Source organism: Zootoca vivipara, chromosome 6 (assembly GCF_963506605.1).
Source record: "Zootoca vivipara chromosome 6, rZooViv1.1, whole genome shotgun sequence".
NCBI lineage: Eukaryota > Metazoa > Chordata > Lepidosauria > Squamata > Lacertidae > Zootoca > Zootoca vivipara.
In genome coordinates this window covers 89036214-89062214 of record NC_083281.1, presented here as the reverse complement: position 1 = coordinate 89062214, position 26001 = coordinate 89036214, and the positions used below count along the sequence as shown (strand labels likewise).

The following is a 26001-nucleotide window of genomic DNA, read 5'->3' as shown; positions in this document are numbered from 1 at the left end:
TCAAACGAGATTTCGCATATATTCTTTCTCCTGTGTGAGTTTTAATCGTTCTGGCCCCCCCATATATCTTCTGTCTGGAGTGTCCTGTTGCGTCAGTCTTTCAACACAGAGCAGCGCCATCTTAGAAAGCTTAGATCACTTTCACTTTCTTAAAACTTTTTTAAACCAACGATCTTTGTAAAATTTACAGCTTTTCCAGGCAAAAGATACAGCCGTCACATTATGCATATACTCTTGATAAATTTGTGGCTCTCCTTGCCCTGTAGCTGAACTTAGCTTCAGATCGCTGTTCAAATTCAAAGTGCGTCACAGTCATAAATCCACCGAACGCATTCCAGGGACTCCGACCATCCAGTTAAAGGGGGGCTTCTCTCTTCAGTAGTTTTACAACTTCAAAAAATATGTTCAATACAATAGTTTATAGAGTTCATTACTCACTCAGGTATTCTTTATCTCTCATTTGTTCCAAACAAACAAGGACATCACGTCCGGGAAGGTATGAAGTAACTCGTAGAGTATATGAAAAAAATAAAAAAAACTCGCTTCCCTTCTCGTAACGTCCCCATCAATCTTTCTTCCAAATAAAATACAGCTTTGACTTCTCACCCTGAGCAGCACAAATTCCTTGGCAGTAAACAGAGCTTCTTCCCCTCCTTCCGAAGCATGTTCCTGAATTTAAGCCTAATTATCTTCTTTAATCATGGAGATCCCGCCATGCAGATTAGCGTCCGGGAGTGCCGACATTTCATGAGTGCTCTCAGCCCAAGCCCCCACCCCCACCCCTTGAACAGTCGGGGTGGGTCTGGGGGCATCGCGGGCCTGCGGCCCCTCTCCGTAACCCCCGGAGAGGTAGGGGGGTTGCCATTAACTCCCCTGGCAACCGCCGAATCCCTCATGAAGGTCGGAGAGATGGAACAAGGGTCAGCCATTCCTGCAGGCGGAAGCGGAACTGTTTTCTTGTGTTTTTAGGTGTTGGAAGCTGCCCAGAGTGGCTGGGGCAACCTAGCCAATGGGGGGGGGGTATAAATAATAAAATTATTCTCTCGTTGAACAAGAAGAACATACGTTTAAAGAAGATTGGAAAATGTTTACTGAATATATGGGGGGAATTGCACACACTTGAAAACGCTGGCAGCATTAAGATATATTCAACAGTGTACAGTGGTACCTCGGTTTATGAACACAATTGGTTCCAGAAGTCTGTTCATAAACTGAAGCGTTCATAAACTGAAGCGAACTTTCCCATTGAAAGTAATGGAAAGTGGATTAATCTGTTCCAGACAGTCCGCGGAGTACTTAAACTGAAGCAAACTTTCCCATTGAAAGTAATGGAAAGTGAATTAATCCGTTCCAGATGGGTCTGCGGCGTTCGTAAACCGAAAATTCGTAAACCGAGGTGTTCATAAACCGAGGTTCCACTGTAAATGAGTTTTGACGGATGTAATAATGGAAGACTGAATGGTTTAGTTGATGTAAAATATGCTATGCAAAATGAACCATGGAAACGGAAGCAGGGAAGTCACTGATATTGTAAGGATGTTGAGTATTTAAAATTGCAAAACAGAAAATCTAATAAAAATCATATATATGAAAAAGAAAATTATTATTACCCCTGCTTCACATGCAGGTCAGTTCCCAATAGCAGCGTCCCTGGTGGGGCCGGGAATGTCTCCTGCTTGAAACCCTGGGGAGCTGCAGCTGCTAGTCAGTGTAGAAAACACTGAGCTAGATGGGCCAAAGGCCAGCTTCCTCTCTTCCCTCCAGACGTTGATGGGAAACCCCTCATATCCCCGACCACAGGCCATTCTCCAATGCTGGGTGCTAAACCTGCGTCCCCCAACCGTTTCCCCCTCCACGGTACCTGTTGCCCAGCTCGGCCTTCTCCATGTCACAGCGGACCTGCAGCTGGATCATGTCGCGGACCTTGTCCTTCAGCTGCTCCTCCAGCTGCGCCATCAGCAGCGCCTGCTTCTCCAAGGTGGCCCCGGTGCTGCTCTCCGACAGGCGCAGGTTGCTGCTCAGGTTCAGGCAGGCGGCATGGACCGTGCGGCTGGAGCGGGAGAGTTCGTGGCCCAGCTCAGAGAGGTCCCTGCCGAGACAGGGAGCAAGAGGAGTTGCTCAGGGGAGAGAAATGCAGGCAGCAATCTAAGTACCGACATCGCAAAGGAGCAGAGAAGACTTTTTATGTATGGGACAACAGCCGCTCAGGTGCTTTATTAATTATTATTATTATTATTATTATTATTATTGTTGTTGTTGTTGTTGATTTTTGCCTATATATCCATGTAACATTTAACAATCATTCCTATCCTATACAATATTTTTGACTTCCATCAACCACTTCTCAAGATTTTCCAATTCCATAACTACTTCTTGTATTTCTAATTTCACTACTACTTTTTATAACCACAAATCTATAATCCTCCTTTTATTTTTCCTCTGTAATATTTAAATTCTTTCTCCTTGCAAAACTTCCTGCAAACCTACTAGCGTAATCTGTTGTTTACAATTGCTTTTCTGGCAGATGAAGCTGATAGAATTTATGGAACTGTCTGAACTGACTGGGAGAATCCGAGACCAGGGAAGGGGGATGGTGGAAGAAGACTGGAATAAATTCAAGGCTTATCTGGAAAAGAACTGTAAGGTTAAAAATAGACAGTAAGGGAAGTGGAAGTACAAAGAGGCCGAAGAAGCAATTAGATATAATAAGAAGGGAATAAGTTTAAATGTAAAATAAATATTAAGATTTTAAGATTATAATGATATACTGAAATATTGGGAATGTGTGGTTTACAGTGATAATAAGTATTTTAGAAAAAGATAAGATTTAAGAAGTAGAGAGTGCTGTATTAGTTATTAATAGAAGCGTGGAAGGGGGGGACGGAGGAAGTCGACAGATTAAGAATTATATTGGATATTGTCAAAGAATTTTTTTTCTTTTTTTCCTTTTCTTTTTTGTTCTTTGTCTTTTTATATTTTGTATCTTTTTCCTTTTTGTATTCGCTATAAAACCAATAAAAATATATTTAAATAATAATAATAGAATTGCTTTTCAAATAATTCTCAAATTTAGTCCAATCCCTTAAGAACTTCTGGTCCCTTCGGTTTCAGATTCTTCCTGTCATCGTGTCCAATTCTGCATAGTCCATTACAGCCGCTCAGATGCTACTAGCCCAGAGATGGGAAGAAGACAAACCCCCTACCAGAGAGGAATGGCAAGCTAAGCGGGTGGACTACGTTGGAATGGCAAAGCTGACTGGAAAACTCACGAACCAAGAGGACAAAAACTTTAAAAAAGAATGGGGGAAAATTATAATTTATCTAGGAGACGCCTGCAAGCAAATAGAAACATTAGCAGGATTTGAAACCCACTTGAAATGGAACAAATACTATGGATAATGTGAATTGATTTAAAATATAGAATATGGAAATAATATGCAGCTGTAAATGTTGATACTAGGACCCACGGAGGGGATGGGGGGGGGGGGGAGTCTGGAGATTCAGAGTAATCTCCATAGTATATGGATATGCATTTGGAATGTTATAAATTTATATTTGTAAAATCAAATAAAAATTATTTCAAAAAAAGAGAAAGAAATGCAGGCAACAACATGCACCTCCTCCTCACGAGCCACTGAGCAGGCAGCACCACCAAGAGTGCACTTAAAACTGTGCTCCGGGCTTCTTAAGATTCCCAGCTACCATTTAGTTCAGCTTTCTAGACCTCATGAGGTTTACTGATCTAGCACGGTTTTCAAATGGCTGGGGCAAGGGGCTCAGTCGCTTCCTGCCCCTACAAAATGACAAGCAGACAAGGGAAAAAACATTCCACACACAAAAAAGCACTGAGGGACGTATGCTCAATTTAATCAATTTGTATATTTTTGTGCAAATTATTATTTTATTATTATTTATTGAATTCATATACCACCCTATGCCCGGAGCTCTCAGGGCAGTTCACAGAAGAAAATCAATGTATAAAACCACAAAATATATGCAGTCGCACCTTGGATCTCGAACGCCTTGGCTCCCGAACGTTTTGGCTCCAGAGTGTCCCAAACTCGGAAGCGATTGTTCCAGTTTGCAAACTGTTTTTGGAAGCCAAACGCCCGACGGGGCTTCCGCAGCTTCTGATTGGCTGCAGGAGCTTCCTGCAGCCAATCAGAAGACACGCTTTGTTTTTTGAACATTTTGGAAGTCGGACAGCCTTCCGGAATGGATTCCGTTCGACTCCCAAGGTACGACTGTTATCAAATGCAAACAACAAACCAATAACGCCCCCCCCCCCCAAAAAAAACCCATCGCATTTTAAAAGGGCAGAATCAAGCCAATTTGTATAACTTTTCATTTATGCACAGATCTGCCCAGTTTTCTCAGTGGCTGTTTTTGGAAATGTCCCCTAATACAGGCTCCGAGGGAGTTTGTGGCATAGTCAGGGCCGGATTTAGGTTTGATGAGGCCCTAAGCTACTGAAGGTAATGTCAACAACAAATTGCAGCTGTTTTTTTGTCTTGAATATATTCTATATGGTAATTTATGGACCTAATAGGTTTCTAAAGCCATTTGCACATATTGCCAGGCAACCAGTAGGCATTCTATATATATAAATGAGCAAACCAGTGATATTTTAGGGAGCAGGCTAGCAGGCGGGGCCCATGACTTACATCATAGAAGCCTACACAACACAAAACACTGTTGCTGTATGTAGGTTTTATTTTATTTGATTTTTATCGTATATTCATCAAGGTTTTTTTTCTTTAATTTTTTTTAGGGGCTCCGAGAGAGTGGGCCCCTAAGCTATAGCTTGTTTAACGAAGGTAAAGGGGCCCCTGACCATCGGGTCCAGTAATGTCCGACTCTGGGGTTGTGGCGCTCATCTCGCTCTATAGGCCGAGGGAGCCGGCGTTTGTCCGCAGACAGCTTCCGGGTCATGTGGCCAGCATGACAAAGCTGCTTCTGGCGAACCAGAGCAGCGCACGGAAACGCCGTTTACCTTCCCGCCGGAGCGGTCCCTATTTATCTACTTGCACTTTGGCGTGCTTTCGAACTGCTAGGTGGGCAGGAGCTGGGACCGAGCAACGGGAGCTCTCCCCGCTGCAGGGATTCGAACCGCCGACCTTCTGATCAGCAAACCCTAGACTCTGTGGTTTAACCCACAGCGCCACCTGGGTCCCTGTTATAGCTTGTTTAGCTTATACGTAAATCCGGCACTGGGCACAGTAACAACAGCAGCTTGAGCCCGGGCAGTGCGGACAGGCCCAAGGTGGGGGCTGTGGCCAAGGCTCCTGGTTTGAGGGCTGACCTCTCCATTGTGGTCTTCATCTCCCCAAAGTGCCTCCTGAAGCCCACCACTTGCCGCCAGAGGGTGAGCAGGCGGCTGTGCTCGTTGCGGAAGTACGCGTTGAACGTCTGCAAGGGAGAAGGAGAAGCCGCAGGCTGAGGACGGAGCCGGCAACAAGAAAGCGCTTCTGCAATGCCAGCCCACAAAGTTACCAGCCGGTGGGGGGGGTGACCTGGGGGCTGGCAGCTGGCTTCTCAGGGAGGCAGGTCCCGCAAGCTCCCCCCTCATTTCCAAACCTGCCAAACCCTTTTCACCAGAGGCGATGAAGGCACCGAGGGAGGACAGGTTCTGTACTCTGGCATCCCTCTGCCTCTTCTCGGACCGCTTTCCAATCCCTCCCCAAACCTGCCCCCTGCCTCAAGCCCCCACCCACCCCAGGTTCTCCCGTGCCCCAGACCTCCTCCTCTCGCCTCCAGTCCACCTCCCGCTGCTCAAGTTCATCTCTGGCCTTGGTCCAGTCAGCCGTCAGCTTCCGGATGTCCTCACTGAGAGCCTGGTTGGCCGTGTTCGCCTGGTCCAGCTGCTCCCTCAGCATGGCATTGACCTGGGCAAGGCTGGTGCTCCTGGAGGCGACAGGGGGCAGCAGGTAAGGAAGTAAGGAGGTAAGGAGGCAGGTCTATTTGGATATTGTGTGTGTGTGTGCGTGTGCGCGCGCGCGCCTCCCTGCAGATGCATAGGAAAAGGGTGAGAATCAAAAAATTTATGGGAATTATAGGGATAGAGGTAAAGGGACCCCTGACCATTACAGCTTCCGGGTCATGTGGCCAGCATGACTAAGCCACTTCTGGCGAACCAGAGCAGCGAATGGAAACGCCATTTATCTTCCCGCCGGAGTGGTACCTATTTATCTATTTGCACTTCGTGCTTTCGAGCTGCTAGGTTGGCAGGTACATAAACGAATGCAAATGGCTCGCTGAATCTTTCTGTTTGTTTGCTTAAATTAGGTTGATTTCCAGGGGGGGTGCTGAGTAATTTATTTATTGTTCTGAAAATTTATTATTTACATGCCACCCACCCGACTGGGTTTCCCCAGCTGCTCTGGGAGGCTCCCAACAAAAAAAACAGTTAAAAGCGCAACACAACATCACACATTAAAAACGTTTGGGAACTACTCACTTAGGGGGTGCACAAAAGGAGTTGGGGTTTAGTGACTTGGGTGAGCTGTGCCTTGTAAAAGCCCCCCACCCTGCCCTGCTCCTCCTCCCCCACTTGCCTTTGTTGCTCTTCCTCCAGCCGGATGAGAGCGCTTTCCAGGTCACTGCTGTGCTCTTCCTCCTGCCGCAAGCGTGACTCTGTGATGTCCAGACGGCTCTGCAGGAAAAGGGAGCAGAGAGAACCCACCGCTGGGGCTTTGACAGACATGCAGGGGCTCAAAAAAGCTTAGCTCCGGAAACTGGGGCAGCGTTCATCTGAGCATGCACAAAAGCATGGCTTAATCCAGGCTTCCTCCCCAGCAGATTCCAGACCCAATTGTAGTCCTCAAATATATGCAGGGATCCTGAGCATGTGAAGAGAGCCACCCATTCACATAAAGAGCACCCCAACGGCAACAGGGGGAAAACCGTACGCCTCTGGGAAGCAAAAACAGCCGACAGCTCGAGGCCTGGAGGGAGAGAGGGAGCAGCAATCACGACCCTCACCCCCAGCGTGAAAGAGGCGCTCACCACTAGGCGCTGCTGCTCCAGCTCCGTCGATTTCTCAAGCAGTTGCTCTTCCTGTTCCCCACACTTCTTTTTGTACTGGACAACCTAGAGAGGAGGGAGGTATGGACTACAAACCAGTTCTGGACAATATCTATCGCCCAGCCCTAATTGCGATATCGGTTTCCTAATTTTTGAGCCGGCAATGTGAATCATGAGGGGGTGCATGTTTGTGTGTTTGCTCTGCAAAAATCACAACACGGAGAAAACCATGGAGCCGGCCGATGCCTCTACAGAGCTCCATCCTTATTTCCGAAACTGTAATACAGTGGTACCTTGGTTGTCGAACTTAATACATTTCGGGAATCCGGAACCGTTCGAAAACCAAGGCGCAGCTTCTGATTGGCTGCAGGAGCTTCCTGCACTCAATCGGAAGCTGCGTCAGATGTTCGGCTTCCAAAAAACGTTCGCAAACCGGAATACTTACTTCCAGGTTTGCCGAGTTCGGGAGCTGATTTGTTCGGGAGCCAAGCCATTCAACAACCAAGGTACCACTGTATATCAGTAAATTGCAACGTTTAGCTGCTGATGTATCATGATAATGAAAACCAGATATCGCTCCGATCTACTCATCGGCCTGGCCGGCAGGTGCTGCCATGGGGCAGGGAAAGAAGTGTTGGGAGTGCTGCTGGCGGTGCGACCTGGTGCGTGGAGGGACTTATGGGGGTCTCACCTTGGCTTGCAGCTTCTGCACCAGCTGGGCCTGCCGCTGCTGCCCCTCCTGGTAGGCCTGGAGCTTCCTCTTGTAGGCTGCCTGCTCTTCCTCCAGCCGCCGGCGCAGCTCCACGTTCTGCTGAGCCAAACTCTTGTTCTCCAATGCCTCCCTTTCCCGCTCGCCCGTCTCCAGGCGCAGCGCCTGCTCCAGCTGAGGAGTCCCGGGAAAGAAAGGGGAGGAGGATCAGGGCCCCTTGTGCCTAAGCCTCGCCTGCCCCAACTCCCAGGAAGAGCGAAAGAGCTCTCCTCTAGGCTTGTGGCCGTTGCCCATCGCGGTTGCGTGGAACCTCCATGTCCCAAGGCAGCCTACCCTCTGGGCACCAGTTGGGGAGCCCGCAGCCTGTCAAAGGAGCCAGCTCTGGGCTGATGGACTGCAGATGACTGCCGCAAGGCTAAGAAGAAATAACAGCCAGACTGAACCACAAACACCGATTTGGCAGGGAAGCAAACTAATCCTTTCTTTTAATCAATCTTCCCAAGCCTGGGACAATTTAAACACAGAGCATCTGTAGGAGATTGCCCTTTGCTCCCACTTTCAAAGGCTTTGTCAAAAGGGACCGAGATGTGCGCGGTTTTGGATTTTTTAACAGAAAAATCGCTTGGGGGGGGTGAATTGGGCGCACGATGTAGAATGCAGGAGCGAAGTTTGCCCTCTTCCCAGGCAACGGCTGCCATGGCAACCTGCAGCCCATTTAAATTATCCTGCTAGTCTCCATGGTCACCGGAGCATGGGAGCCCAGCCCCCAACACAGCCTTGTAAGGAGAGGAGCCCCCAAACCAATAGCCACCCCCCCAGCCTCAGCCAGAGCAGAAATTCTTAGGAGAATTATTTCCTTTTCTGCCCTTCCCTACAGCCAAGAGGTAGGCAGACCCAGCTACGCTTTGAAGAAAACATCCCTCCGGTTCAGAGCTCTAGAAGGTTTCAGGAGCAAAAAAAAAAAAAACCCAGCCTGAGCATATATTGCCTTAGTAATAATAATAATAATAATAATTTATTATTTATACCCCGCCCATCTGGCTGGGTTCCCCCAGCCACTGTGGGCGGCTTCCAACAAAACATCAAAACACAGAAATCCATCAAACATTAAAAGCTTCCCTAAACAGGGCTGCCTTAAGATGTCTTCTAAAGGCTTGGTAATTGTTGTTCTCTTAGACCTCTGGTGGGAGGGCATTCCACAGGGTGGGTGCCACTACCGAGAAGGCCCTCTGCCTGGTTCCCTGTAACTTAGCTTCTCATAGCGAGGGAACCGCCAGAAGACCCTCGGTGCTGGACCTCAGTGTCCGGGCAGAACGATGGAGGTGGAGACGCTCCTTCAGGTATACTGGACCGAGGCCGTTTAGGGCTTTAAAGGTCAGCACCAACACTTTGAATTGTGCTCGGAAACATACTGGGAGCCAATGCAGGTCTTTCCAGACCGGTGTTATATGGTCTCGGCAGCTGCTCCCAGTCACCAGTCTAACTGCCGCATTCTGGGTTAGCTGTAGTTTCCGGGTCACCTTCAATCTCAATTTGACTCCCCAATCTCAACCTCAGTTCCCCAGCCCCAGCTGCAAAAGAGGGAGGACAACACTGTCTTTCTGTACAGAACTGTTGCAACTATTATGGAAGCCCCTTGAAATTTGATTTGTTTTTCTACAAAAAGCCCTGGGGTGCCATTGGCAGCCCCTTGAAAATTGCTGATTTATTCCGGTGGCATCTCAGGAGAGGCGTTGCTGCCAGCCCACCTCCTCCCTCCCTCACATTTCTAAGACGGGGCCGGGTAGTAATTTAAACACAAAGAAAGCTTTTGGGGACAACGACGAAATGCTTCATCCTGATGTGAAATTACAAAGAATTAAACTAGCTAGCTAACTAACCTAGCAAGGTTTCTTTGATCCAATGGACTGTCCTGCTTTGAACACTGAGAAGCACGAGATCACTGTCAAAACGTTGTTGTTTTTTTGCGCGCCTCCTTCCTTCCAAAGTGTTTCACGCCTGGTTCTTAAATCCATTAATTCAGGTCAAGCATGAGTGGCAGGGAACACGCAAACAGCCGCATGTCCCCTTTGCAAACTGCACAGCCCAGAGGCAGGTCTCAACCAGCCCGGGTGCCATTTAGCCAGCTGGACCTGTCCAGGCAGGCCAAAGCTCTTGAACGTGGAGGAAGAATAAAAAAAATGCCCAATTCCCGCCCCCACACCCCCAATACTCTGGAAAGCAGCCAGGAAATGTTTCCCATGGAGACCCTTAGCCAGATCTGAGCACAGAAGACAAGACTGGGGTGGGGGAGGAGGGCATGCTGGGAAACTGACCAGGGAAATAATGGGACCCATTCTAGTATGCCAGGACTTTTTTTTTTTTTTGGAAGGAGCAGAGTTGGATCCTGGCAGGGCCCTCTGATGCCTCTCTTTCTTTAGCTCCTCAAATCTCCCTTGCCAGAGCTCAATCCCATGGCAGGTCCACAGAGAATCCCTCCCCCTGCGCCAGCACATCTGTAAACACAGCTCAAGCCATCCTCACTCCAACAGTCTGGGTCTTCCAACTTGCATTCAGTGTTCGAAACTAGCCAGGCGCCAGGCACATTTTGCACCTAGCTGCCGGTCACTTGCGACCAAGTGAAGATACCCGGGCGCCAGGATGGCACCTGACATCTCCACCATCTAGAGGTGCATGCCTGGGAATCATTGGATCTGGGCTGCTTTCACACACTAATACCCCATCCTGTGGAATTCTATGAGTTATATTTGATCTGCACAATCAGAATGAATCTCAGGAACCAAAATGCTTTTTTCTGTGCAGCCTGAGCAGAAGCAGTAAACAACATTACATTTGTACCTTGGTTGTTGAACACCTTGGTACTCGGACGTTTTGGCTCCCGAACGCCGCAAACCTGGAAGTTGAGTGTTCCGAGTTTGCGAATGATTTTTGGAAGCCGAATGTCCGACGTGGCTTCCGATTGAGTGCAGGAAGCTCCTGCAGCCAATCAGAAGTCGTGCTTTGGTTTTCGAACAGTTTCAGGAGTCGAAAGGACTCCCGGAACGGATTAAGTTCGACAACCAAGGTACCACTGTATAGTTAATAATTGAAGCTTGTTTTCACTTATCCCACTGCCCTGCCCTGCACTGCTCAAAGTTGTGAAGATACTTACATTATAAATGGTCCATGTCACCATTAAGAGAAAGAGGTTGGGATGGGCCAATGTATACGTGGACTGTCCCTAGATCAAGTGACTTTTCTTCTTTTAATCTCTTAACCTAGCTCAAGGTTGCCATCAGAACTAGCCAGATGTTCAACTGGGAAGCAATCACAGTCAGTCCATCATTTGAAATATAAGACTTTAGAGCTGCCTGGCCCCCAAATGGCAACTAGACATTATGTTTTGGTGACTGTCGTTTAAGGAGCCATTTGATGCCTAGCGTACGAAAATGGTCAAAGGCCTGGAAACGATGCCTTATGAGGAACGGCTTAGAGAGCTGGGTATATTTAGCCTGGAGAAGAGAAGGTTAAGGGGTGATATGATAGCCATGTTCAAATATATAAAAGGATGTCATATAGAGGAGGGAGAAAGGTTGTTTTCTGCTGCTCCAGAAAAGCGGACACGGAGCAATGGATTCAAACTACAAGAAAGAAGATTCCACCTAAACATTAGGAAGAACTTCCTGACAGTAAGAGCTGTTCGACAGTGGAATTTGCTACCAAGGAGTGTGGTGGAGTCTCCTTCTTTGGAGGTCTTTAAGCAGAGGCTTGACAGGCATATGTCAAGAATGCTTTGATGGTGTTTCCTGCACGGCAGGGGGTTGAACTGGATGGCCCTTGTGGTCTCTTCCAACTCTACGATTCTATGATTCTATGTATATATCTGAGTTTCTCACACTGAAAATCTGTTTCTCACACTGCAAATATTCAAGTTGCTCTGCAAATCTGCAGATAATTCCTCAATGGCTTTCGGAGAAAGACGGAATACACAAGTAAGGTTGCCCAGCAGAGCAGAGCTTCCAAATGACACCCACTCCTGGCCTCTTCCCCCAGAGCAGAGAACCTGCACTGCCTGCTTGCTGGTGCCAAGTAAAGACTTCATAGACCCATTTGCCTGGAAAGGCCTGCTGGGAAGGGTGGAGAGGACCCTGCCAGCCTCCTTCACGTACCCGCTCACTGATGGCGTTGTACTTGATGGCCAGCTCATCCCGCTCAGCCCGGCTCTGGGCCAGCAAATCCTCCACGCGGGAGAGCTCCTGCTGCAAGATGCGGTTCTCCTCCTGGAGGGAAAGCAAGGACGACATCTCGGCGTGGGAGGCCACTGCGGGAAGAGAGGAGCACAGAGGTAGACAGACACAGACACACGCGCATCAAATGCATTTCTGCAGTTGGACAAGCCGCCCTGGGCTCCCTTTGGAACGAAGAAATAAACAGAACAAAGCAAAGCAAGGGAACCTGGGGTGCACTGCCAGAACACCTGGCATACAGGTGCGCTAAATGGACTGTTGCGATGCCATAGAACAGGGGTGTCCAACAGGTCGACCGGGTGGCTCCTCCATCCAGCACCCCCCCTCCTCTAGATTGCTAGAACGGAAGATGGAGTTTGCGCGGCAAAGCTGACTGTCTCCTTAGCGATCGATTGCTGAGCACCTCTTTCCATTTATTAGACCTGAACCCCCCCCAAAAAAGGGACATTCCTCCCTAAAAGAAGATCAACAAGTTTGACCTGAACCCCCCAAAAAGGGGTAGATCACTGCCAGATTTTAATCGTGTGAGTAGATCGCAGTCTCTTGGAAGTTGGAACATTCCTGCCATAGAACATTTGCAAACATTTTCTTGCTGCTGGCTGGAAAGGCATCGGCAACAGGTAGTTGCTAATGGGGCAGCTTCTGCCAGAGAAGAGGCAGCGCTCACCTTGTCCCAGATGGTGTCCTGCAGTCTTCACCTTTTATTTCAGCCCCAGAGACTCTCATTTATTAGGATGAGCAACCATGGAAGAAATGGAGGGATTGCTCACCTTTGCAACCACATATCTTCTGTAAAGTTCATTCTTCTTGGAACTGCTGGCGCCGGCGTCAGCCGCCCTCCCCTTTAACGGACAACTGATTTAAAGGATTTGCTGCTTTGGCCCAGACCTCCACGTCAAGTAGCAGTCTATCCCCGAATGCCAGATACCCAAATGCGCCAGCAAGATAAAATTGTGGCCTTCCCTGTCTTGCGGGAGCATTTGTCTGGTCACCATGAGCACCATAAAACTGGGTCTGATCCAGCAGCAGCAGCCAGATTCCTTCTGTGAGTTCCGCAAAGGTGCATCACCCACTGAGAGTCACTCACACAGAGTCTCTCCCTCCCTCTCACGTACAGAGAGAGCTTCCTATTTGCTGCCTTCCCTCCTTCCACTTCTACCTCCTCATCCACCTGTTCCGAATTCCTTTCACTTCCCAGGGATTGTTTGGAAACAGAGCATTTCAACACAGCACAAAGCCCCTGGGCCCAGCCTCCTTGTCCTGTCCAGAAGGGGTGACAGGCAGGTGGGCCGGGCAGGGTGCCCTGAAGCTCAGCAGAGGATGAAGTGCCGGATACAACAAGATGGAGTACCAGAATGTCAGGAGCTGGCTCTGTCCTTTCCACCTGTCACCTGCCAGGAGTTGGAAGAGGAAAGGGTCCGTCCTGCCAGGTACCCAGCCAGAGCAGAGCTCAGCTGCCTCCTTTCTGTCTTGCTTGCAGCGGAAACTAGGCCAGGCCAGGAGATGAGGACCCTGGCAAGGGAGGCGGGCCAAGAAGGCTCCCTTCCCAGCCCACAGTTCTCCAGTTGCAAGAAGAAGCGTCTTCTCCAAACATACCTTGGCAATCGCTTTGCGAGAGGTTCTTGGTGACGATCTCCCGGATCCTAGCTGGCAAGCGGGTGGGTGGAGAGTCGTCGCAGGAGCCCCTGACAGAGAGGCTCTTCCCTTCTGCCGAGATCAGGATGCTGTCTTCCACTTTCTGCCGGGTAGAACAAGCCAGTCTCAGCAACCAGGGACCAGCCCTGAAGAAGCCAAGACAGAGTCTCCTCTGGGCCAAGACAGCTTCTTGGGGAGCCCAAGATGCAGAGGCAGCATAGAGCAGGAACAAGCCACACTGGCCAAAAAAGGTTGCCAGCTGCACAGCAGGTGAAGAGTTGGCCCAGGCATCCCCAAACTGCAGCCCTCCAGATGTTTTGGCCTACAACTCCCATGATCCCTAGCTAACAGGACCGGTGGTCAGGGATGATGGGAATGGTAGTCCAAAACATCTGGAGGGCCGAAGTTTGGGGGTGCCTGAGTTGGCCTCTGGTGCCAGGAGAACTTAGGGAGCCTCTTGCCTCTATTCTAAGCTCCCTGGCTTGGCTTTGGGCTCTTTGAGTCAAGCCTCTCCCTCAGTGGCCCCATCAATAAAATGGGAATAAGAGTGCCCTGTCTCTGACAGACAGACAGACAGACACACACACACCAACATCATTGCCAAATTAAAAACCAGATGAACTTTCTCTATAGTTTTACACACCTATATAGCAGTCAGTGAACTATATTTCACTCTGGGGTTTGGGTGGAACCGAAATTTCCATCCAGGCCGACCCATACATCAGTCCCCAGCCCAGTTCAGCACCTGGGACTGGACAGGGTGCTGCAAGGGGAGATGAGCAACCCCAGAAGGAATCCACGGTGTGGGTGTGTGGGGGGGGGCCTGAGACCAAACATATTCAGCACTTAGGGGGCAGCTCTATCGTCATGGAGCAGAGGGTGGCCTGTCTCAGGAGTGGGGGTCCCCAGTACAAAAACCCAACCTTCTCCCAGAATCTCCAGCCCAGGAAACTCAAGGAGACTAAAATGAGCGACTGGGCCTGGCTGCAAAAGGGGCTCAGAACTTCATTGTCCCCTGAGCATCTTTGTGGCTTGGGGGGTGGAGAGGTGGAAAGAGAAGCGGAGTAGACAACTCAAGTGGGCAACTTGGGGAGGGGGAGCATCTCTCTCCCTTGCCCAGGCCGGACCTTGAATCAGTGCCCCCCCCTCACCGTGCCTTGGGACCCTGTTCCTCCATGGCTTCAGTATAAAAGGATGTCCAGATTTAGTGCCCTAATGCCCAGCAATCCAATAAGGTGCCTCCTTGGCCCTCCGTTATCCCATAGAAGGTTTAAAGGTCACCTCCAAAACGGGACTCAGGACTTGGCTGACTTCTTTGCAAAGTGTGGGGAGGGAAAGGCTCGCCGCCGCCCCAACTTAGGCACTCAAATATTCCAATAATAATAATAATAATAATAATAATAATAATAATAATTTTTTATTATTTATTCCCCAGCCACTCTGGGCGGCTTCCAACAGAAAAATAAAACACAGTAATCTATTAAACATTAAAAGCCTCCCTGAAAAGGGCTGCCTTCAGATGTCTTCTAAGAGGCTGGTAGTTGTTTTCCTCTTTGACATCTGTTGGGAGGGCGTTCCACAGGGCAGGCGCCACCACAAGCCCTCTGCCTAGTTCCCTGCCCACCTCCTAAAATTATACTACTCCCTCTAGCTCCCAGACTCAAGACACATTCTCCAACCTGTTCACAGAAGTAGCAGCCAAGGATGGAGACGTGAAAAAAAAACAATCCTGGATCTTTTGGTCAACTGGCCCAGACATTCTTCATCAAGCGCTCCCCAAAACTGAGCAACCCCCCCTTCCTTGCACAAACCTTACAACAACTTTGCAAAGTAGATAAGTATAGTTATGCCCTTGTTTCAGAAGGGGAGCTGAGGCTGAGAGGTTGTGGCTGGAATGTACACAGGGAGTTTATTCAGTTCGATGGGACTTCATCATGCCTCCTTCTCGCTGGATCAAGCCCACAGAGTCCTCCAACACCTTCAGAGCCACCAAAGTCCTAAAGAAGACTTCACTCCAGGGTTAGGCTGCATTTACTTTAGATGATGGCCAGCCTGTTAAATCAGGGTGGAGGACTGGGCTGCAACTTTAGATTGAAGCGTGAATTTAGCTTTATACCTGTAAATCTCCTGTAACACTGAGGATCCAACAGCAGCTCCTACACAAATAAGATGCTTCTCTTTTCCAGTACTTGGGTTGATTTTAGTTTTCTAATGCAACCCCTCACGATTAAACCTTGCTTTCCTCAGCTTTTAGATCAGCTAGCAAAACCCAGTTGTTGTTTTATGCATAACTAAAAGGGGGAGGAGAGAGAGATTTCCTTTCAAGAGAGGAGACATTACAAACCTTTGTCCAATGGTACAAATATTTTCCAACATCCAACCCGCCCCCCAAGGCAAGACTAATTGGGAGAAATTCCCATCAAAGGCAGGGAAAGAGTAGAATAAATTAGGGCTCCTACTTTTAGGGGGTTGTTTCTAGCGCCAACTTCGGAGTCTATATGGAGAAGATGCACCCAGGTGCCCCCAAAAGGAGAAGAAAGATAGAAAGATAGAAAGATAGAAAGATAGAAAGATAGAAAGATAGATGAAAGAAAGAAAGAAAGAAAGAAAGAAAGAAAGAAAGAAAGAAAGAAAGAAAGAAAGAAAGAAAGAAAGAAAGAAAGAAAGAAAGAAAGAAAGAAAGAAATGCAGGCAGGCGGGTTGCCGGAGAGGGTTGAAGGATGCTCCCGCCGCCAGGCAGCCCCCACCGACCTGAACCGCAGCCTCCAGCTTCAGCTCCGCAGCCTCCGCGTTGCTCATGGGGAGGGGGCCGCCGCCGCCGCTCTACGGCCGGGCTCCGGGGGGCTCCTGCCGGGCAGGGGTGGCCGCCTCCATGGCCCTTTGCACAGCAGATGCGATGCTTGCTGCTACTGCTGGAGGAGGAGGAGAGGGGCAGGACCCGGGGAGGAGCGCGAGCCCGAGCCGCCCCCGCCTCTTTCCCGGGTCCCGCGGCTGCTGGGGGGAGCCGGGCAGGACCAATCGCCGCCCGGCAGCAGAAAATGGGGTGGCGGCGGCTGCAGGCTGCCTCCCCCGCGGACTCAACCCGTGGCGCTCCCGGGTCCTAGAGGCCGCCCCTTCTCAGGCTGATACGGCCCCTTCCCCAAAGTTTGCAGCGCAGGAGCAGGCGCCCCCTCTGCCCGGCGGAGCGCCCCGCCCTCGAGCTCGGGCTGCAGGCGGATACAGTACTGTATTCGGCACGGGGCAGACACGGGCGGAGTAGCAGCCCGAGCCCCACCGAGTGAGCCGGCTCAACTTTCTCATCGGGGAATGTGCCCCACAGCGCGCGCGCTGCGGCCCCTTTGCCGGGAGGGCATGGAGCAGACATTCAACAGATGGAGCCTCGCGCGTGCCTGCTGCTACGCTCCTGACCGATGCTGCACCTGTTGGATTTCTGTCCCACCCAACCTGACAAAGGGGGAGGAGCCCCATCAAGCAGTTGTGAGGTGCTGTGCAAGCGCGGTGGGGTCCGGGGAGTTTTTTAGGTCGATTAAATTCAAAGACGCGAATTCGTTTGCTCCCAGATTCCAAGACGTGTCCCGTGTGTGGGCAAAGGGGTACCTCGGTCCCGACGCTGCGCTTCAGGAGAGGGATGGACAGGAGGCTGTTGTGCAGTGCCTCGGAGCATGTGTGGAGTGCACGGCCTTCCTCTCCCAGCCCTCCTCCCTAGAGAGCATCAGCCCTGCCCCTGGCCTCCAGGTGCCCCAGGACAGAACTGCCCCCCATCGCCAAGCCAGCCCCTCACCTGGCACAGGTGGCTCGTCTGGTCCGCTGCCTTCTCAAACCGCAGCAGCGTTACTATAGCGCCGCCGGGCATCGGTGGAGGAGGGCGGGCTTCAGACGGCGCCCTTGGCCGGCCCAAGAATGCCGCTTCCTCCTCCTCCTCCTCCTCCTCCTCCTCCTCCTCTTGTTCTTCCAGGCCAAGGCGCGTGCCAAGGGCTCCGGTTGCACTCGGGGGAAACCCAGGCAGCACCAGCATAAGCTGCTTAAGTCTCCGGGAATTACGGCCGCCCTGTGGGGCGGCTGAGCGCTGCCTTCTTCCCGAAAGGGAGGCTTTTCTCGCATGTCCAAGTGACCCCCAACCAGGACACAGCCCCCGCCTCCCGCCAGGACTTTGCAAAAACTGGAAGCGGCCTGACATGTCGGGAAAAGGGAAAGGGTGGTGGGGCCTTTGGGAGGCAGCCCCTCCCTGGGTCATCTTCTTCCATAGCTAGAAGCTTGTTTGAGGCCTGGGGACACCACCAAGCACCAGATATTCCGGGGCAAATCCAAAGCCAAGCAGATTGTTCAGATGCAGCAGTGGATGCACTGTGATTTCCCTGTCCCGGAGAAAGACAAGCAGGACTCAGCATTTGGCTTGAGGGGGGGGGGAAATCCCACCTTGCATTCCCCAAAATGATACTGCTTTTGGGGGTTCTGGGGCTGTTTTTTGGGGCTGGAAAAGGTTCTTTGCTCACAGTCACAAATGCCAGCCAAGGAACTTGGGGTGCAACAGAATTGTACCTCTGGGCATGAACAGAGTGCCAATCCTCAAAAAAACAAACAAACACAATAGGAGTGGAAGTCCTAATCAGAGGAGCCCCACTAAAATAGCTGCATCTATTAAATTCAATGGGTCCAACATTGGGCACCACCCTTAGGTGTAGGAAGGTGTCCTTGGGAACCCACCCCTGAGCCACCCAACATGTGACTCTCACTGAGACACTGTTTTTACTCATTCTTTTGGCCTTTTCGCTCCCCCACCTGGGTCCATTTCTGCTTCCCCAGCCCCTTTCCCAAAGACAAATAAAGGCTTTTATACAGATAAATATACATATACATTTTTAATAAGGAACCAGCTCAAAAATAACAAAACAAAAGGCAGGAAAAAACTTTATGGAGTTTCATAGTAAGAAAACGTTCTGTAAAAGGCCTTCATCTTAGAATAAATAGGATAGGAGTGAATACAAAGATCTGTATTTCAAAAGAGAATTAAAACCCGGTTCCATAAGATGGCCCAGGGGGCAGTTTTTGTCCTTCACAACATCTGAGGCACCACAGGCAACCACCTGTGAAAGGAGAAAAACCCAGGTCTCTCCGAAAGTAAAAGGGTAATTTGTCGTGTGTGCGCGCACGTTAAAAGTCACACAAATATGGAATGTGAGGAGTTCCACTGCTCTTGCTGCTCAAAAGGCCAGTTTTAGCAGAGAAGGAAAAACAGAAGGCACTTCACAAGGCAAAGCAGAGCCAGGGACCCCCGCCCTCAAATGACATCGACGTGGCAACATTGCTCGCCGCCTCTGCAACAAGCTGATGACTCTTCTCTCACTCCCAGCACTGCTACCTCCACCACAACCATCAGAGGCAGAGCAACATGACAGAATAGGGGGCCCAGCGTCCTTCCAGTGTGGAAGGCACCCTGGAAATTCCGAGGGGGAGATATGCGACAGGTAAGCCCATTTCAAGTTTACAAGGTGGGCTGCGAAGGGAGGGCGCTGCCAGTCACCTCCTGCAAGGAAAGCCGCCTTTGCCCATGTGCAGAGTGTGTTTCCTGGGGCAGCCGTGCCACAAAATCCCTCCAAGCTAGTAAGGGGGCGAGGTGAGGCAAGCATATCAAAGAAATACCATTAAGACACCACACAAGACAGGAAAAAAGGCAAGAGAGAGGAAGGAGCCTCTTTCTTTCTGGACAGGCCCAGCTGTGCCCCCTCTTTCCCACTCCAGGGTTCCAGGTTCCTAAGCTGTGACCTGAACCCAGAAAAAAAACTCCCTCCCCTTTCAGGGCCCCCGAATGCTGAGGGGGTAGATGGAGGTGGGGAAGGGAGAAGAGGATCTGCACAGCCCCAGCTGACCCCCACCTTCCCTATCCCATAAAATGCCCAAAGCAAACATCCAAGCACATCCAGAACTGGGATCTCATGATGTACCACGAGGGCAAAGTGGCTTCGTCTTTGGTCCACAAGGGTCCTTCCGTGGCCTTCACCCCAGACCAGAGAAGCACAAGATGCTCGGGCTCAGAACTGGACCCAGCTGGTGGAGCTCTGCTGAGTCTGACCGGAGGCAGACCTAGGAGGAGAAAGAAGAGGCACTCCCTTCAGCAAGGAGTATATCTGCAAGGGCCCAGGGCCTGCACTGCACTGGGGACAGAGAGGGCCCCCCTTGCCCTGAACATCTGGACGTAACCTCTGGGACTTGAACATCATGAACCTGGCACCCCTCGGATCCCACCAAATGTTAGATGAGTTTTCTGGCCAAGTGTTCTATAAAGGGGACACATTTCAACTTCTGCAACCAACATGTGACTCTCACCCAGAAGCTTTGGTGAAGTCTCCCCAGATGTCCGCAGCTGCTTCTGTAGAATTTGTAGCTGTAGAATTTGAAGCCTGCGGAGGCGGCCACGGGATGGAGACATCTGCTGATAAACAGGATACAGGGACGGAGAGACAGAGAGATAACCTTTCGTCACCAGGGATATATTTCACAGCCCCTTCCTGGCCAGCCCTTTAAGAGCCCCTGGGACCTGGTGAAGAGAAAGACCCCAGAAAGGCAGGCAGCCGAGACAATGCTAGAGGAGGTGGGGGGAGTTTAACCTAATCAGCCTCCTCTGCTCCGAAGCTTGCCTGCCCCGAGAAAACCTTAGACTCCTGCGACGCAAGGCTGGGAAATCACCTGCCCATAACCACAAGCAGGCCTGGCCTGGGGAAAGCCAGCTACAAAACAGGACGGCTGTGCACTGCCATAAGGGACTTTCCACTTTTGCGAGTGAGATCGACAGGAAACACAGACCTGCCTCAGCAGCAGATGAAAGCTGCTCCCCGGTCAGGGAGGCCTTTCCTCCAGGAGGGGGTGGGATGAGGCTGGGGCCCCCAGAGCCTGTTGCTCGGGGCCTGCTTGCCGAGGAGCCGTCCTTCTTCTTCACGTTCTGAAAGGAGATTGAACTGCATGGTCAGTCACTCAAAGGTGTGAAGGGCATTCCCCGGCCCACAGCTGCGTCTCTCTGCATGGGTAGCAACCCCAGCTGAAAGGAGGGAAAGGCCTCATCCACCTTGCAAGCAACCTGCAGCTCCAGCCAGCATGTTGGGGACATTCCCTTGACAACAAGTCAAGGCCTGGGCTGAGGTGACTTTGAACTCATCTCCTTTGGCTCATCTCCTTGCACACATTGGCACAGAGTGGACACACCTGCGCAAGACACAAGAGCAAAAAGACTCTCCCCCGCCCCTTTGGCCTTGCATAGTGTTGTTCATTTCTAAAAAGCCATTATCATGTGGCCAAGTGATATAGAGGCAGAAACAGGGCACAGGGTTGGGATGGTGGGATACTGGTGTGTGTGTGTGTGTGTGTGTATGTGTGTGTGTTTGTGTGTGTGTGTCTCAAAAGAAATCCCTTTGGGATGAGAGAGGGTATAATCTGCTGGTGATCAGATTAAAGGTAAAGGTAAAGGGACCCCTGACCATTAGGTCCAGTCGTGACCGACTCTGGGGTTGCATGCTCATCTCACATTATTGGCCGAGGGAGCCGGCGTATAGCTTCCAGGTCATGTGGCCAGCATGACAAAGCCGCTTCTGGCAAACCAGAGCAGCACATGGAAACGCCGTTTACCTTCCCACTGTAGCGGTTCCTATTTATCTACTTGCATTTTGACGTGCTTTCGAACTGCTAGGTTGGCAGGAGCTGAGACCAAGCAACGGGAGCTCACCCCGTCACAGGGATTCGAACCGCCGACCTTCTGATCAGCAAGCCCTAGGCTCAGTGGTTTAACCACAGTGCCACCTGGGTCCCCATGGTGATTGGATTAGTCCCCACCATTTGGGGTCAGAAAGGAACTTTCTTCCAGGTCCTACTGGCTATCGACCCTGGGTGGTGTTCCTTGGTAACCCATGGCTTGACTTGCTGATTTGAGCCCCTTGTTAGCATTTGCTTTGCAACTCCTTTTCCACAGCCCACCCCCGCCCCCTCTGCCACAGCCGGACAAGCCCAGAGAGGTCCCTCCTCCTCCTCACCGCAATGTTGAGCTTGATGGTCTGCCCTTCCTTGAAGCCCAGGTCCAGTTTGGGGCCCTGGTCTGGATTCAGGGCCTGCTTGGCCAGCTCACTCTGCTGTTTGACCCACCTGTTGAGAGAATAAATTGGGGGAGGGGGTGTCACGAGGCAGCAGAGCAAAAAGCATAAGGTGCTGGCAGGGTGGGGCGGGGGTGTTGAGAAAGTGGCTGTGTTGCACTCAGCACCCGAGCCCATGAAAGCAAGCACCTTCTCTTTCAGAAGGAATCTGTCACAGCCACAAAGGCAGCACCCAAAACCCTGTGTTTGATTTCAATTGGGGGGGGGGAGTCTGCAGGGAGTCATGGTTGCTTTTCCCCTGCAACCCTCATCTGCCTTGGATATCCAACCCGCCCCCGCCTGCCACCCCAGCCTGGGTAGATGGAGAGTTGCAGGGGGGAAACTCCTTCCAGCTGCTGCTCCTCTGCAAGTTCCCCCCTGCTTCCATCCCCAGAATCAGCCCCCTTCCCGGTTCCCCTGGCTCGCCTGCTGAAATCCTTCAATTTGTCAGGGTTTACCAGAATGCAGGCTCCTTCAGCAAGGCAGACACCAGGGAGCAAAAGGGGACTGCAAGTCGTGACAGAATCTGGCCCCCACCTGCAATCGGGAGCTGCCCAAAACCCCGCTCTCTTTCCTTCACTTCACTGCTTCTTTCACAGACGGAGGGGTTGAGGTTTGTGTTTTGTTTTGCACCAGCAGAGCCAGGAAGGGGCATTCGAAGGAACCCCAGGAGGCAAAAGGTAGCTGCAACTTGTACCACCTCAGGAGAATTAGCTTGGCTTGCGTGGAAAGGCGCCTTGCTCTTCCAAGGCTCCAACCGGTGTAGCAAAGACTCCACCCTGCTCCCCCTGGGCTGGGGAAGGTCTGGACACCCAGGCACTCTGGCAAAGTGGGAGGCAGATGCTCACTTGAAATGGTCCTGCAGAGCGACGTTGAAGTCGAAGGCATCACCTCGGTCAACAAAGCCGACTCCAATGAAGGCCCGGCGCCCTGCAAGAGAAGCCATGCTCATTCTGTTGGCAGCCGAGCTTTCAGTGTGGCACACCAAGCAAGTGCTGAGAGTCCCCGGCTGCCCACAGAGTGCAGAGGCAGCCAGGCAGCCCTGGGAGCAGAGGAAGGGCAGCACCTACAAGAGGGGCAGCTCAGTGGCACCAGGGGTGTTAGGAGTGGCTGCGGCAGCAAGCTGGGCAGAGGCAAAAGGCCTCACGGGGCCTCACTGGCACTGAGGACTGAAGCCACTTTCCCAGGGACAAAACCACACCAAAGCAGAAGGGCCTCACACACACCATGGCAGGTGCAAGGACATTGCCCTCTCCTATGATTGGACCTGACTAGCAGCCCATTGTTAGCCAAACAAGGCAAAAAGCAGGAAGCAGGAAGAGATCTGAGGGCAGTGGGGCGGGGGGTGACCAAGAAGCAGCAGCCCTGGGGGAGCCAAGCTGTGCCGGCGCCAAGAGGGCCATAAAAGAGCATCCTGAGGAAGAGCAGTGAAGGGGGAAAGGGGTGCAGAGGGTCCTCTTCCCAAAGGCCCCCCAAGTCCTGGCAAATCCCAGCTTGCTGCAAGAAGGAAGCTTTGGGTTTTGAGGGAAACAGGAAGGGGGGCTTGCAGGCACTGCCTTAGGATCATTCCAGGGGATGCACAAGTGGGAAACTGGTTCCCGCTGCCCTGCGTGCCTAGGAGGACACGATCCGAACCTCCGCCTCCATACCGTTCCCGTCCTCAATGCGAATGACAAAATATCGGCTGGAGTCCGTCACACTCTCCACAGTAATGCTGGGGAACTGGTCCACAGAAGCCTGGGCAAAAAGTTCTCCTGGAAGGGGGGGAAAGTGAGGATGTGAAACCAGCTGGTCAGCTTCTCCCACCCACCAGACCAAATATACTTTCAGTGCCGTGAGTACATCCCACACTTAGCAGATTGTGTTGCTTCTCTTCATACTTGTGCATTTTGGTTCAATGAAAGTGATCCCCAACGCAATGGGTGTGTGGTATTGATGCATAGATTCTGAATCAATGCTCATTCGTGTCCTTCAAAATGCTTTGAACTGGAAATTTAAGTTCACAAATAAGTTGGAGGGGGGGCGACTCTGCAGTTTAAGCTGTGCCCTTTCTGCCTTCAGGAAAATTAATTATTGGACTCCTGGGCACTGCAAGCAAGTCAGGGGAAGCTTGCTAGGGCTCACCACCACCACCCTGAATGTAGAGTTTGCCCAAGATGCACACCCTGCAACTGCTCCCCTTCAGGTGTGGCAGTGAGGGCTGGGATTCAGGGTAGCCTGACAGACCCGTAAAAAAACCCCATTCTGGCTTCCTATGGACAATCAACCTGGCTAAAAAGGATTGCCCTGAACCACAGGCACTGTGTCTCCTTTTGCCTGAGGCTTAGCTAAAGCTAGGAAAAGCTCCCTCCCTCCAACAACCATGCAGCACAGAGACAATGGACACCTCACTCCCCATTACCTGAGTTCTTGTCCTCCAACTTGATGTAGGCCACGTTCCCTTTGGCCGTTATGCGCATGCGCCCACTCCATGCTGGCTGGTCCAGCTGCCACTCCGCAGCTCTAGCACCAGGGAGAGAAGACAGCGCCGCTGCTCAGGGCTAAAAGTCACCCAACAGAATCAAAAGCGTTGGAAGGGGCCCCCGAACACCAGCTTGCCTAACCACCTCCCCTCTTTTTCCAGTGCAGGAAACCTGCAGCTGCAACATACACAAACACATCAGGCGGCCTCGTCGCGCTTCGGAGCAAATTTCTCTTTCACGCCATGTTTGTTAAAGGAGTAGGCTAAACACCCTTATCTCCCCCCCAAAAAAAAACACCTCCCATGTTCCTCCTTCTCTGCCACTCCTTCAAAACTCCCCTTTTAACACGACGGTGGTGCCACTGTACGCTCCTTCCGACCCCCCAGCACCTCGAACTGAGACTTGAGCCCCAACCCGCAAGAACCGCATTGGTTTGGAAGTGGGGGGGGAGTCCGAGGCGGGGAAAGGAGGGCACTCTGCACATGCCCCGGGGCTCCCCGGCTCACCTGTAGCCCCGGTTAGAGGCGCGCGGAGGCACTCGGTAGACGTGGACTTCCGGCTTGACGCAGAGCACCGATTCGTACTCCTCGCTCTCCGCCATCTCGATCGCCTACTCCGCGGAACCCGGAAGCGCGGCTGCTCTCCGCCCACGGAGTCGCATGCGCGGACGCGCGCAAACCGGAAGCGTCCGTCACCCTTCTTTTGCGTCACGGCCTGCGGTGGGAGGGGGTTTCCGGCTCCAAGGCTCCTCCTGCCTATTGTGTCGAAGGCGAAGACGGCAGCGAAATAAAGCCTCGCCGGCCAAGGCAGCGGAGCCCACTCAAAGGCCTTCCCGGCTCCGCGGCCCCTCCTTCGCCTCCGTTCGCTTTTGCGGACAACCTCTGCTCGGGGAATGGCCGTCTCCCGCCGTCAGACTGAGGAGGGCGCATAGACTAGTGAAAATTGTAGAGTGGTGCTTACTGTGATTTCAATGGAAGCTTCCGGGTTCTTCGGGCCTTTTTAACATTGTGGTTCCGAGGGGCTGCCCGATGGAAAACAGGCAAAATCCAAGGCACTGAAGCGCCGTCTCCCCACCTTCGCAGTAGGCAACAGAAAACGTGGGATCCCATCCTTCTGGTCTCCCTTCCGCGCTAAGGACTCCGAATCCAGGAATTGGGACGTGCCACTCTACATTTTCTTATATCTACGCGGGCGAGGTGGGAAATGTTTTGGTTTTCCATGGTGGAAGCATAGGACTAGGAGGGACACAAAAGGCACAGAGCTCGAGAGAGAGAAAATGGTTTCCGCTGTGTCCCGACGCGGCTGTTCCCCCTGGTGGCCGGGAAGGACGTCGGCAGCCGCGTCTCCGCTGAGCCGACAGAGCTCAATGTGTAAAGGCGCTAAGCCTCGAACTTTCGGGAGGCGGGCTGAGAAATATTTTAAGGGACCCGGTTCGAGCTAGGGCCCCTTCCCCGGGGAGGTGAGTGTCCAGGGGCTGGCGCCAGCATTGCACGGTGGGGCAGAAGAAAATCCAATTCATCTATGCTAAAAGGTGGGGAGCGGGGGCTTGACCCGGCGGCTGCAACTGAGCAGGAACGAGGGACCGGCGGGCGGTGGGATCGCACCCGATGCCGGAGCAGGGGGAGCGTCCCCCTAGCTGATTCTTATAAAATGACTTGAAAAATAAAAGTGTCATAATTTTGAACAGTTTGCGCAGAACTTCTTGCTTCCGCCTGCAAAATGACATTTCTGGATCTGGAAAAGGTTCAGTAAAGGCCAGCGAGAGAGAAAAGCGATCCAGCAAGCAAGGTGTGCTGTAAAATTAGGCTTGATGTGGGTCCCCGCCACCCTCT

The 26001-nt window shown here is 51.6% G+C and overlaps 2 protein-coding genes across 7 annotated transcripts in view; both read right to left on the bottom strand.

Annotated features, from left to right (window-relative positions):
* Positions 1-17757, bottom strand: part of CROCC (ciliary rootlet coiled-coil, rootletin) — a 53993-nt gene extending 36236 nt beyond the window's left edge. The window contains exons 1-9 of one of the 4 annotated variants that reach the window (XM_060276317.1): positions 17375-17757; positions 13555-13696; positions 11881-12032; positions 7715-7906; positions 7006-7089; positions 6555-6652; positions 5739-5904; positions 5303-5409; positions 1862-2089 (exon numbers count right to left, since the gene is read on the bottom strand). In XM_060276317.1, the coding sequence (XP_060132300.1) occupies positions 1862-2089; positions 5303-5409; positions 5739-5904; positions 6555-6652; positions 7006-7089; positions 7715-7906; positions 11881-12032; positions 13555-13696; positions 17375-17608 (1403 nt within the window). In that variant the 5' untranslated portion in view covers positions 17609-17757. The other 3 variants (XM_060276318.1, XM_060276321.1, XM_060276319.1) reach the window with 3 other exon arrangements.
* Positions 17758-18422: 665 nt separating this feature from the next.
* On the bottom strand, positions 18423-25073 carry NECAP2 (NECAP endocytosis associated 2). 3 transcript variants are annotated; one of them, XM_035117936.2, is made up of 8 exons: positions 24676-25073; positions 24109-24247; positions 23357-23461; positions 22556-22637; positions 21612-21720; positions 20395-20530; positions 19918-20023; positions 18423-19674 (listed from the first exon to the last, which is right to left on the bottom strand). In XM_035117936.2, the coding sequence occupies exons 2-8, from the start codon at positions 24164-24166 to the stop codon at positions 19623-19625; spliced, it is 648 nt and encodes a 215-aa protein (XP_034973827.2). In that variant the 5' UTR covers positions 24167-24247; positions 24676-25073; the 3' UTR covers positions 18423-19622. The 3 variants fall into 3 exon arrangements, with proteins under 3 accessions (XP_034973827.2, XP_034973824.2, XP_034973826.2); XM_035117933.2 differs by having other exon boundaries at positions 24109-24209; positions 24676-25072; XM_035117935.2 differs by having other exon boundaries at positions 19918-20020; positions 24109-24209; positions 24676-25069.
* Between the last annotated feature and the right edge of the window lie 928 nt (positions 25074-26001).

Coding starts and splice junctions, on each gene's coding strand:
- NECAP2 (XM_035117933.2), bottom strand. CDS start 24,770: ATGGCGGAGAGCGAGGAGTACGAATCGGTGCTCTGCGTCAAGCCGGAA. Junction 21,721..22,555: donor GCTCTGCAGGACCATTTCAA/GTGAGCATCTGC, acceptor TTCTCTCAACAG/GTGGGTCAAACAGCAGAGTG. Junction 19,675..19,917: donor GACTTCACCAAAGCTTCTGG/GTGAGAGTCACA, acceptor TTCTCCTCCTAG/GTCTGCCTCCGGTCAGACTC.